The sequence below is a fragment of the Adiantum capillus-veneris genome, chromosome 7, assembly GCF_014529385.1.
Source record: "Adiantum capillus-veneris isolate H3 chromosome 7, ASM1452938v2, whole genome shotgun sequence".
In the NCBI taxonomy this organism is placed as follows: Eukaryota; Viridiplantae; Streptophyta; class Polypodiopsida; order Polypodiales; family Pteridaceae; genus Adiantum; species Adiantum capillus-veneris.
In genome coordinates, this window is record NC_140937.1 from 92,339,759 (window position 1) to 92,353,416 (window position 13,658).

The 13,658-nt window shown below is 48.1% G+C and overlaps 1 protein-coding gene across 2 annotated transcripts in view; it reads right to left on the reverse strand.

Moving 5' to 3' along the window:
* Window positions 1–322: 322 nt before the first annotated feature.
* Window positions 323–13,658, reverse strand: part of LOC147454224 (uncharacterized) — a 73,510-nt gene continuing 60,174 nt past the window's right edge. Inside the window, exons 5-10 of one of the 2 annotated variants that reach the window (XM_086516231.1) lie at window positions 2,390–2,480; window positions 1,942–2,287; window positions 1,709–1,857; window positions 902–1,414; window positions 799–820; window positions 323–704 (exon numbers count right to left, since the gene is read on the reverse strand). In XM_086516231.1, the coding sequence (XP_086372357.1) occupies window positions 618–704; window positions 799–820; window positions 902–1,414; window positions 1,709–1,857; window positions 1,942–2,287; window positions 2,390–2,480 (1,208 nt within the window). In that variant the 3' untranslated portion in view covers window positions 323–617. Of the gene's footprint in view, window positions 1,415–1,708; window positions 1,858–1,941; window positions 2,288–2,389; window positions 2,481–13,658 lie in introns of both variants that reach the window. The other variant, XM_086516230.1, reaches the window with a different exon arrangement.

Consider the following 13,658-nt stretch of genomic DNA (forward strand, 5'->3'; position numbering starts at 1 on the left):
ATAAGGTGAAAGTAGAGTTTTAAGGAAGGAGAGACAGAGAGAGAACCAGAGCATTAATAGAGTAAGATGTGTAGAATCAAAGCTTACTTTGCAATCCCCCAAAAAAAAATTCATAGTTCCAATCCCCTCCCGCCCCTCCCTCCTCCCCCAAAACAAGAAAGATTGCTTATAAATTGAGACTGCCATTTTGAGTGAAAGACTAGATAAGAATCAAGCGCACTGCCCAAGAGGGAGGTCAAGAGGCACTTAAATACAACCAACTCAACTCTACAGCCATATTTTATGTTTTATTTAACCATATTCCTCAAGCAACTTAACACAATTGTAAAGAACCATTCACAATTGTAAAGAACCATTCAGCTTCTACTTTGAAGTTACTGCAAACTTTACAACCAATTAGCAGGCAATAAATACATTGCCTTTTGCAACTGCGAACTTCGAAAGGACGCAAGCATGTACTCTAACTTTAAAGTAATACAAAATTGTAAAACCAAGGCCCCAAACTCGAGACTTACTGGGTATTCTCAGTAATTTTGTACTCTCCTGTTTGTCTCGGAAGTATACTCAATGCCTTTTGAACTACATAAACACCCCTCACCTGCCCTTTATGTGCTCAATCAAAAAGGACACAGCTTAGCCAACTTTCCCATGCTGCCCACTCGATGTGAAGAGTTGGAGAGTCCATCCACATTACTTACCAAATTCTGATAAATCAACAAATGGAAGAGCCTTACCCTGAATCCGGAACTATCTGCTGCATAGCGGATGTGCGTCGCACTTGCTCATGAAGATATTTACCTCATAAATGCCTCCGCACACTCTTTAGTCCAATAAAGATCAAAATTGAGGGTGCTCCATCAGCCAAAACAGGAAAATGGAAAAACCTAGTTGGATCATCTACACACTGCTCTTCACATTACCACCTTTTACTGCAATTCTCTTCCTTTGATGGTGTTCAGCAACTTTATATTTGATTACCTCCATAAACAATTCAGCATCTAGCTCTGCTTTCTTGCTTCCATAAACTGCCCCCTGAACACTCGCCATTGTTTTCGCTATCTCCCGCCCTGAAAATCCTTCCATTTTGGCGGCAGCTTCCTGTATAATGTCGTCAGTAATGCCCACAAGCTCAATCCTATCCGGCTCACCCCAAATGCGTGATGTCCAGTCCTTCTCTGTCCCAGCTTGCACTATGTACTTATCCAAATAAAGTTTTAATAGCTTCACCCGCTCCTCTTCTCCAGGGAGAGGAAACTCAATCACTTCATCAATTCTGTCTGTGACCGCCACATCCAGGTCACTTGGACGATTGGTTGCTAGCACTAGAACAACATCCCTTGATTGATCCCCTGTTCGATAGAGAAGAGCATTCAATGCACTCCGCTGAGCCTCACTTGTTGACTTATTACTTCGCCTGTAAAATGCAAACAGACAGCCTCATCAGAGGGGCATACAAATGTTTAAAAAAACACATGCAAGGACCACGCAGAACACTCGTCTGCTCCCATGTGCAACCCAAGAACATACGGCCCATCCTAAGAAGCTCCTGTTCTGTCTTCTAGTCACCCCTTGCAGAAATTAGCTCATATCCCCAACATTCAGCTTTTCTCTTGCAAAAAGTCCGGGCTGACTCAAGCCCCACATTGTCAAGGCTTTACTTTGATGCAACACAATTCAATATATCATCTACACACGTGATGTGACTTACTTGCAAAGAAAAGCATCTGCTTCATCAATAAAGAGAAGCAGCCCTTTCTTCGACCTGCCTGCCCAAGTGAAAAGCTCATGAATCTTAGTCACAGCCTGAGATCCGAGGGGTGCGACATCACCACCAGTCATAAGAGCATATTCCAAACCCTGAAAAAGTGAGAAAACAAAAACATCAAAGACAAATCAAACTTTCAACAGCAAAACACTCCAAGTCTATCTACAGGCACATACCGATTTCCTAGCAAGTTCTTTTGCTGCCATGGTTTTCCCAGTACCAGGTGGACCATAGAAGAGCATGTTGCGGAAAGGAGCTTCATGTAGTTTGGTGTTCGCAGTAGCCATAGCCAGTTGCTGGATTCTCTTGTGCAAAGGTGGATGCAATACCACACCCCCAAAGCCATCTCCCTCTTTCATTTTTTGTGCACCCTCACTTGCACTCGTCCTCTTGAATAAAGAAGCAATGCTGCTTTGAGAAAGCCAGCGTGACCAAGGATACTTTCCTCTTGATGATTCTCTAATTAATGAAGGCTGCCCAAGAATTCGCTCGACATAACCCCACATCACGCGGGAACCTTCCCTATCCACAAACAAGTTCAGAAAATTGAACATTGGCACTAAAAGGATGTACAGACAAGCAAAAAGAAGAAAAACTGTGATTCATTACTGTTACAAGACTAACCTAGTCATGTATACACCCCCAGCCAAAGCAGTTACGGCACCTACAGAAATGAGCAATTTGTCCCGGTCTGTAATAAGATCCTTCAGTCCACCTGCACCAACCCATCAATCAGGCCTGTAATCACAGACTCATGTTTTTGCCTTTGTTACACCACACACAAAACGGCAATGCATTACAGATTCAGTTGCACTTTAAATTCATAGTGCTGGTTCTTTGTGACTAAGCGTACGTTGTATTAAACAGACAACTCATAAGAGCAGCTTCAGCTATCCGTGCTCTTGTGAATATATAATAGACTTGGCATAATGTAGAATGACAGTTTTTTTCCATTTTATTTGCAAGTAGGATTCATACAACTAATTCTCAATACTTGAAACTCTCCATTCCCCACTTTCCTTTTCGTCTCAAGGCCACACTGGTTACTCCAACACGTAAGTGCAGAAGGTGGCATGTGATCCTGTGAGTTGGTTTCCAAGCGTCCCCTTCTCCCTAGGCACCCTCTCTAACCCACTTTTACTAGCATCCTCTCCAAACCCCCCCCCCCCCCCCCCCCCCCCCCCCCCCGGCACTCCTTTCCCATAGCTCATTAGTGCCTTACTGTGCACTTCACCTCACAAGCACCCCTGCACGCACATGCCATGATGCCTGTCTGCAAACTTCTAGGGCATCCATTAAGTATGCAGAGGGCTGGTTTTCTCTGAATCAAGGGAAGAAAGAAAAATTTTATTAAAGACCGAGCTCGGCCCATGATGAGACGAATCAATGTACATACGTGTCATCCCAAGAAAGGAAAAGGTGAACTGGAAGTAAAGACTATAGCTAAATCTAACTGATAAACTGGTAATCTGGGGTGTACAATGAGAGGTGCCCATGATGCTGGATGGAGGGAGGATGGAACTCTACTGCTAGGGCCTCAGAATGCAGGACTAAATGCAAAGGGTATACAAGTATGATATGTTCTCTAGTGCCATCCTGTACTATACTGGGGGTGTAGTATGGTATACATAAGAGATAGGGGTGTCAGCAGCTCCCTGAAGACTATGTTTGGGTCTGGTCTAAGCTGAGCCAGGTGCTCTGCAGTCTCCTGCTAGACTGTTCTCTAATCTATGTCATCTCTCGCTGGTAGAGACGCAGTGCCTGAAATCAAGGTGCTCTCTGTCTCTGCCCTCTAGAGGGTAACTCCTTGTGTGGGTGTCCCCACCCAGTATTATCTGGGCATGTAAAGAGATCTCTTTATGCCGCTGAATCTTCAGTATAAACCTCCCTAGCATTCACTAGTCTGCCAACTTTGATGGAGGGTGCTACTCTCTAAAGAAGATGGGAAATCTCTCTGAACTTTGAAGGCCCTACAGCTACATACATAGTGCTACTCATCCTTCATGTCATGTGCTCATCTAACCCTATGTACATGTGGACAAGCTAACTCCTATTTTGGGGTTTAGGACAGCCTAGGAAGGGTTCTGGTACCCTCATGAGTCTGTATGAAGGACGTGCATGTCCAAGATTTTAGAGTAGTTGCATGCCCTCTAATTGCACATAAGCACAGCCAGTGTCTGCTAGGTGTAGGCACTAGGGAGTGTTCTCATAGTCTAGCATTAGTACCTGGCCTAGGTAGTTTAGCAGCATGTGAAGCACCTCTTATTAATAGTGCCAATTACTAATAAATGACCTCAACATTATTATTTAAACCAAGTCCTGGGTTTTCCTTGCCCTACCTCACCTGCATACCCCATAAAGGTGAACCCCAAGGTCACCATTGCCACATCAGGCAATACCATGCATGGGGTACTATGCCCTTAGGACCTCAGTAACCTATCCCTAGCATTTCCATCTCCTCTGTCTCTTGATGTTTTTCCATCAAGCAACCAGCCCTAGCGTTTTCAGCCAAGTACAGCAGATCAGCCAGCAACAGCAGATCTCAGCCCTGGCATAGCAGGTCAGCCAGTATTTTTAGATCCCAGCCTATACACAGCAGATCAACCAGTGTTTTTTAGTTTTCAGTCATCCTCATCGTCCACCATCAGCACCCTCGGCATCGGCATTAGCAGATCAGCCCATAGCCTCGTCAGTTTGCATTTTCAGCCCTTAGCCTCACAGATCAGGCATCTACTGCAAGATCCTATCAGCATCTCAACATCTAGCAATAGAGAGGGGGGCCCTTGGAGGGGGATTTAGGACCCCATCTAGTGTTAGTCTTCTTTCCCCCTCTATCACTCACATAACTTTCACTCACAATATCTCTCTCTTCTCTCTCTACTCTATTGCACAATCCCTCATGAACTTTATAAAAGGAACCTTGCGTACGCATTGAGCACTCATCCTGAGTTATCACCTTAAATCACTTCCGCTTAACATTACAATTCACCTCCCCCCGCTGCTCACCAATCACCTCCTTTTTGCATTGTTTGCATACTCTCTCGTCTCTAGAAATCTGAAATGCTTTGCCAATCTCTATCTCAAGGCGATGTGACGAAACCTTGAGCTGGCCAATCACCACCCTAGGCCCACGTAGTAAGAAGACCTCCATGTATCGGGGTCTCTCTATGAATCCATCCTCCGAAATACTCATGAAGCCAAATCAGCTTCACGTCCTTCATCAATTGGATGTGACTAATAATATATGGTGTGCTATCGAGGATAATGAAAGATCAGATTCGAGCATTGATACGCTTCCGTAACTTGGCTCCCACAGGATCCTATGGCTTTTGGAAGTTGCCCGCAACAAGGCCTCCAAGCTCGTAAGAGTTAAAGACTACCATCATGGTCGCTTTCCAAATGGCATAGTTCTTGCCATTTAATTGCCGATCCGAGGGAAAGGTAGGGAGGGTAGGTATCTTGATTGGTTCTTCACCTACGCCGGAGTAGAAATGTGACCAATCTACCCACTCCCTGCCGACGGGTCTCCAACACCAGGTGCTACCTCAGGTCGTACTTCTTCATCACAAATCGACCATGTCAGAATCATCACTCCTCTCCATCATGTGAGAGAACTTGGGCATGTGACAAGGCTAGGTCGAGGTAGAGGAAGGGAAACCGTCAAATCTGCCCGCTACAACCAAAATCAGCAAAAACGCAAAAAAAAACAGCAAACCGTCTCTTTTCGTTGCGAAAAATCAACACCAAAACTCGCACAGATCACCGATGTGATTCCAAAGCATGCCGTGGCTATGATACCATGTCAAAGGTGCAATGGGTGAATCGGAAGGCAATCTTGTTTGCAACCGCGAGCAAACCTTGTCTTGGGACCGGGCAACGAATGGATCTCGGATCTATTATGATAGATCTCCTCGTAGACGAACTCCTACCGCCTACCACCCACCGAACACGGGTGCACACACCGCAAGGGAACCCGCCCTATAAAAAGGGGAGCGCCAAAGAGAGGAAGAGAGATCAATGCCAAAATGTGTGTGTGTGTGTGTGTGTGTGTGTGAGAGAGAGAGAGAGAGAGCAAGAGAGAGCGAGAGAGAGAGAGAGAGAGAGAGAGAGAGATAAAATGAAATGTTATATTGACGTCTTCAAAAGGCCAAAGTGACCTCTGAGACCAAAAAGTTACAATGTGGTGGATCTGATACAAAGTCAGAGTGACAAAATGACAAAATAAAATACTATGGAATCCTAGACTGTTGGGTGTGGACTAAGCAGCTAAAACAGCTAGCTCGGATAGCTAGATCACAGGAGATCCAGCATTGGTCGCTGGCGGATCTCATCAATCTCCTCCATGGTCAGTAGTCTAACCGGGCATCGTGCATGTCGAGCCAAAGTGACCCGGATCTGTCAAATCTGCTCGCTACAACCAAAATCAGCAAAAACGCAGAAAAAACAGCAAACCATCTCTTTTCGTCGCGCCAAAACTCGCACAGATCACCGATGTGATTCCAAAGCATGCCATGGCTATAATACCATGTCAAAGGTGCAATGGGTGAATCGGAAGGCAATCTCCTTTGCAACCGCGAGCAAACCTTGTCTTGGGACCGGGCAACGAATGGATCTCGGATCTATTATGATAGATCTCCTCGTAGACGAACTCCTTACCGCCTACCACCCACCGAACACGGATGCACACACCCAAGGGAACCCGCCCTGTAAACAGGGGAGCGCCAAAGAGAGGAAGAGAGATCAATGCCAAAATGTGTGTGTGTGTGTGTGTGTGTGTGTGTGTGAGAGAGAGAGAGAGAGAGAGAGAGAGAGAGAGAGAGAGAGAGAGAAAATGAAATGAAATGTTATATTAACGTCTTCAAAAGGCCAAAGTGACTTATGAGACCAGAAAGTTACAATGTGGTGGATCTGATACAAAGTCAGAGTAACAAGATGACAAAATGACAAAATAAAATACTATGGAATCCTAGACTACTGGGTGTGGACTAAGCAACTAAAACACCTAGCTGGGATAGCTAGATCACACGAGATCCAGCATCGGTTCACAGGCGGATCTCATCAATCTCCTCCATGGTCAGTAGTCTGACCGAGCATCGTGCATGTCGAGCCAAAGTGACCCGTATCCTCTGATGCAGCCTCTGTCGATGTTGGGTAGTCCTCCGCAGTCGTGGGCGTCTGGATCTCCCCAGCTCAGTCGCTCGGTCGATCAGTATGCCTCTGGTGTAAAGCGACGAGCTCTGCTGTGGTATTAGCTTCTCCGGGTGTCCAGTGGCAGCTCTAAAGAAGTCTGTGATCTCTCTCTGAGACTGGCTAGTCTTTCCTCTCATCCAGCTCTCTCTGTGTCTGCGCAGCTCGAGCAAAAACAAACCCAAGGATCTCTGATCCTCGTACCGCATGACTCTAGAGAATGGTCCAAAGCCCTCTCTGAACAAGCAATGGAAGCGGCCTCGTATCTCGTAGTTAGATGGGGTAGTGGCATGTGTAGTGCAGCTCTGTCTCAGGCTCGATGTCACAAGGGGGCATGTCCTGGCCTCTGCTGGTACTCCGCTGTATCTCCCAGTCTCGATTGACAGCTCGTGTGAAGATGTGCTTATCTGGCCAATAGCACATCGTATCCCATGAGACAGGTGAGTGTCCATGTATCTGGGCCTCGTCACAAAACCATCCTCCGTAAGCTGGAGGAGATGCTCTCTGTAGAAAGGCATCTTCGTGCCTAGCTCCTGTACTGGCTGTATCCATGTCCTCTTGGTGTCTAGCTAAGTCAAGTCCTGGCGAATGAGCCTGGTGACCTCGGATTGTGTAAGAGTCAAAGAGGGCGCATCCAATGAGTACTGGAAAGGAGGCAATCTGTCTATGCTGAACCCATGCGCCTGAAACCATGACGTCATCTCCCCGTACCAGCATGCTGTATCTCCCTGCATGGCTAACTGTCGAGAGGACTCAAGTGCAAGGCGTGCATATCTGTCTCTGGGAGGTTCCCACATGCGGTGTATGAAGGAGACAGATCTGGTGAGCGCCTCAACCACCAGTGGGGAGGCAGCTAGCTCTGCTCGTATAATAGCACGTGGTACTGAAGTCTTGGCCCTAATGAGCCGTGAGATCATCGAGACGAGAGGCTTCTCCATGTCCCCCCATCCATCACTGCGGCCTGTCCTCCCGTGATGGTCTAGTGAAGGTCCCTAAATCTCAGCTCCATAGAGCAATACAGAAGCCACCGAAGTGTCAAAGAGCCAGAGCTTCGTCCGAGGCTCCTGAAACTGAACCTGTGAACACTCCTTTCCAATTTACCCAATGCTGCATGGGCTCTGGTCAATCTAGTCTCTGCTGCCCTCCTCAATGAAAATGCTGGCCCACTAAAAACCACTCCAAGGTAAGTGTAAGCATCTGTAGACTCCACCTTCTCCTGGCTGTATGTGAAGGCGGGCGCTGACCTCCTGATCCACTGTGGGGTGGTATTAAATACCATGACCTTGGTTTTATGAAGGTTTACGGACAAACCACTTTCTTGGGCAAACCTATGCAAAGCATCCAGGTGACGTTGCATCCCCTCCAGAAAGTCAGAGATCAAAACAATATCATCAGCATATAACAATAGTGGAATCCATGTCCCTGCCAGTTGTGCACCTCTATCACCATCTCTCTCAATGTAGTCAGAAACCTCATCTACATAAATACCAAATAGAGTAGGAGAGAGCGGGCAGCCCTGCTTCACCCCAATAGTGGAGTAAACCGGTGTGGATAGACCCTCTGGGGTGCGTACATGCCCCACTACTGACCTGTATAATGCCATGACCCCCCAAATGAGCTTTGTGGGTACTCCCATCTGCTGAAATCTGCGCATCAATCTAGCTTTGAGCACTGCGTCAAACGCTTTACGAAAATCCACAAAGCTGCAATAGATCCGTCTCCCACGCAATCTGCCCTCCTCAATGATGGCTCTGAGTGTCAAGATATGGTCAAGAGTAGAAAAACCCCTCCTGAAACCTGCCTGCCCGCCGGCTGCGCGCATCCCCTCCCTCTCTGCCCATCTACTCAGCTGCTGCTCAAGAATAGATGCGTACAACCGTGCCAATGTGTGTCCAATCATGATAGTGCGATAGTTCCCAGGCTCCATAGGGTCTCCCGACTTGAAGATAGGTACAATAGTAGATAGGCTCCAGGTATCACGAAAGCCCTCACACATGGCACGGTTAAACATAATTGCTAGAAGCTCTGCTAGTAAATCTCTAGCATGCATGAAATGCTCAGCCACTAAGCCATCATGATCATATGCTCTCCCAGTCCTCATCCTGTCAATGGCCTTCCTCACCATCTCAACGGTGAAAAAAACACATGTATGTGGGCATGGATCGGGGGGGTTAGGAAGGGGGGGCTGCTCAGGAACTGTGTACAAAGATGATGCATACTGGCCCCAGGCCTCTGTAGAGGTGATGGCGGGGGGGGGGAGTGCTCATGAAAGAGCATCCACGCCTCACGTGAGTCTTGACTCAAGAATAGCTGGTATAGATCCTGCTCTAGGCGAGCCAAAAATGCCCTCTTCTTCCGCCGCACTAGGCGTCGGAAGTCAATCTGTGACTGCCTATGAGTGATGCCCCCCAAAAGCACCTCCCTCTGAAGTCTAGCTCTAGTGTCCCGGCATTCCTCATCATACCAACTGTTTTGGGGCATTCTCCCCGAACGGCATCTCTACCCAGGCTGGGTATGTGGGTATGCCTCTGTTGCTGCATCATGTAGTGTCTGTGTCAGTATAGTAGTAAGCTCCTCCAGAGGTCTCCCTGGCTCCTTTGTGCACAGGCGTCTGTAGATCCCATCTATGTATACAAAGTCCATCTCCCACGTGAAGGTGTAGCGAGTAGGGGCTGCTGTCCGTAGCCTGTGTGCTACACTAAACTGAAAAGAAATGGTCAACGATACAAGAGCATGATTAACTGCCACACCAATAGGTCTCGGTCCAACCGTGAGGTTCTGGATACTAGAGATGAGGCTCGGTTGTGCCATGACATAGTCCACTGTGCTGGCTCCATGTCTGTGTGGGAAGCATGTGAAGCCTCCCGAAGCAGGAAACCTCTATAGGCCATTCAAGATGGCCAGTCCATGTGCGGTGCCCTTGTCTATCAGGTGTCGTCCATACTCAGTATATTCCGCATCGTGTGATAGTCTAGACAGGCCCGTCTCTACAACATCTAGCTCTCTCAGCATCTCCTTTGAAGTATCATAAAACACTGTCTGGTGATGGGCAGTCCTAGCATTGAAGTCCCCTAGAATGATAATGTCACCATCTCTAGAGAACTCCCATATGTCATCATCCAAAATAGAAAAGGGGGACTGTCCTCTGGGTGATGCATAGACAGACGTACTCGGGGGAAAGTAGCAAATAGCAATGTAGAGATATCTGTCTGTCTCTGCTTTCAATCTCACCCACATGTACCTAGCCTGCTCATCCCTACGGGCTATATGTATCAATGGCTGCAAATCCTCTCTAAATAACATTGCCACTCCCCCCGAGCCCCGTCCTCTGTGCTCTGAGCGTGTCTCCTCTCTGTAAGCTGTCTCCCATTTGTATCCACTGATGTGAGGCATGGATTGCCCAGGGGCCTGGTGTCTCTCAGAGTAAAAGATGATGTCTCTTCCAGTAAAGCTATCCTCAAAAGCACCCACATCAAGACGCATGGATCCATTACAGTTCCAAGCCGCTACTTTGAGTGTGGTCCCATAAGTCTCGCACCGTCATGTGGAGCGTCGCTCCAGTATTACTACTCTTCCATCTCGGTAAAAGGCAATTTTGCCTTTTCCCCTTGCCGCTCTAATCTCCGGCAGTACTTCCTGCATATGAGCAATCTGCGAGAGGGTAAGATCATCCCCGAGAAAAATGCTCGTCTCTTTAAGAGTTGGCCTTTTCTTCAAGAACGACTTCTTCGCTTCCATGGAGGGAAAGCAAAGGATGAGTGCCTTTTCTTTTGAGGTTTCCCCACTGCTTCAATTTTTCTTTATGTTGCCCACTCTCCAAGCTCTTGTGTGCATCGGCTCATGAACCCCCATCAAGGCCATGAGTTCTTTTACCTCTTCGTCCACATTGCCTTTGTCTTTAAGACCGCAAATTCTCACACGTAAAGCGCGCACACGTCTTCTTTACTCCTCCTCTAGTGTCTGATTAACGATAGTGGGTGTGGGCGTGGACATTATCTCCTTGCCTTTCCCTTTCTTGGCCACCTCGATCCATTTCTCGGCTTCATCTGCCTTTTGCCGAGTTTTTGTAAGAACATCCACCCAAGAAGTCGTCATCTCTTTGTGTTGCTCTTCTCCCTCTTTGATGGCCCGTACTTGCTCCTTGATCGTGTTGATTTCTTCGATTACTGAGGGTTGCAATTCGCCCTTTTCCGATGTGTTGCTTGATTGTGCTTCGGCGAGATCTTTCTTGAGTGACGCAATCTCTTCGTCCTGAGTCGTCACTCGGTCTTCCAGACCGTTTATCTTGCTTTCTTGGATCAGGACGCGTCCTTCGAGCATTTTTATTGTGCCCAATAGATTGCGGTTCATCTTGGTAATAGTCTCCGTAATTTCCTCTTTGCACTTTTGAATGGCATCCTCTAGGGGGTCGGTTTTATCGCTCAGCTTCCTCATGCTTAATCGCCGTCCGGAAAAGAGCCACTAAGCGCACATATGCATCCACACTATGCATACATTGTCTCCCGCATCAAGCATACATCCGCATCAAATATTCCACGGCGGGTAAAGGTACAACCACAGCCCATTGCGGGCGTCTGCCTTAAAGCCAAAATAATGGAGGGGCCTTGCGCCCACTGTCCTGAACCCAAACCTGTCTAACGCTGCATTGCATACACCACAAATCCGAACCTGTCCAAGCTGTCCCACACAACCAACGCAACCCTGGGTCTGCTCCTGTTCTAGCACCTGTAGGAGAATGGAACTTTCTGATTTTTCTTTTTGCTTTTCGGTGGGTAGTGCTTTTCGCAGTGAAAACTAAAGCATTTTAATTTGTGCTTTAGCGTTTGCTTTAGGCGGTGGAAGCCACGGGCGAGGGTAGGTTCAAGGGTGAGGGGCGAGGAGATAGGGCGAGGGCGAGGGCCAAGACATAGGGGCATGGGCGAGAGGGGGGGGAGAGAGAGAGAGAGAGAGCATATTGAGCTCCAAGAGACCCTAACCCCGCGCCTTTGAAACCCTGCGCCTGGCTGTCGAATCCCTAGGGAGTCCACTCCACCCCTGTTGCTCTTGCCCCGTCTCGCTATTGCCCCGTCTCGCTAAAGCCCGCCCCTGTCGCTCTTTGTGCCACCGCCCCCACCTCGCTGAAGCCCTTCTATGTTGTGCCCCACCCCTTTCACCTCTTCGCGTTGCTTTCCCCGCCTCCCTGTTGCATGCTTGTTGCATTCACTCTTACTCCCGTCTACACTAACCGCACTTGCCCACTTGCCTGCCGCCCAACCTATCCTTGCTAACCTACCTGACTTGTCCACCTTGCCCTAGAACCTGCCCACCTAACGCATCCTTCTTCCACACTGCCCTACCTCGTGCCAACACCCTGCTCCCTGCTCCCTGCCCGATGGCCCACCTGTCCGCCATTGCCTAACTGCCGCCTCCTTGCCGAGGCTTGCCAACCCCCACTTTCTTGCACACCCCACCTACCTGGCGACCTCTCTTTCCACCCCCTTCCCACTCCGCCATTTGGGTTTAAGTTCGGTATTAGCTCCTTCGACTCTCTCTCTCTCTCTCTCTCTCTCTCTCTCTCTCTCTCTCTCTCTCTCTCTCTCTCTCTCTCTCTTTTTTGAAAAAATCAGGGCTGTATATTACCGAGTACAAGATAATCCCCAACAAATGCCAAAATAGCCTATCACGTGGGGTGTACAAGCTGAATGTAAGGTTGAGAGCCACTATAGTGACAACTCGACTAGAATAATCTCATGGTGGTCTATATGATGAGTGGAGGAGAAACCACTGAGGAGGCGCATAATGCCATGTAATCTGTCCACCTGTAAGTGTGAAGAAGAGTGGAGATCGTGCCCAACGCCGAAGGAAATCAAATCGACGAGCCTTAGCTGCTCTAGATGTACCTGAGGAAGAATCCCACTGCCAAATGAGGGTGTGAATGATGTCCAGCCAAATGGCAGTGAGGATATCCGGAAGGAGTTGGGGTGCCGCACTGAGAATATGAAGACAACGAGCTCTCCAAACATTCCAGAGTGCAATGCTAGTGATGACTGAGAAGATTTCATCACATGTCTGAGGATCCCCCTGCCAAGCAATCTGTGGTAACATAGCCAAAGTCCCTCGTCGGTAACCAGTCGTGGTAAGCATAAGAGTTGGATCTGTGTCTGAGCCCTCGTAGAAAAGATGCGGTCCAGGCATCGGCATCAACCAGGAAATAGATCCCCAAGTGAGAAATCCATGCTGAACATCAGCTCTACTAAGTAAAAAGCAAATTGCTAGCCAAACTGCATGAGAAGACGAGCATGACCAAAGGCAGTGCGCAGGTGACTCAGGTAGGCACAAAGAACAGCGAGTACATAACAGATCGTGACCCATAGAAGCTAACCAAGTCCCAACTGGAAGTCCTGTATGTGCAATCATCCACAGGAAAAAGGAAATACGACGAGCCACATGTAAATCCCAGATAGCTGACCAAAACTGCTGTAGATAGGCATGGGAGAGACCTGAATGTAACCAGAAACACATACGAGTGGGCTGCTCTGGGTGCTGTCTCATCAATGCAAATCGTGCAATTCTGACTGTGTACTCAAAGAATGATACATGTGCACCGGTGGGGTTAGAGTGAGGCCAATGCCACTCTCCTGGGTCCCAATAAACCTGAGATAGGGCACGACCCTCCCACACCCAAAGCCTCCAAAGTGCAGCATCAGCGGAAGCGAAACGGGGGTCA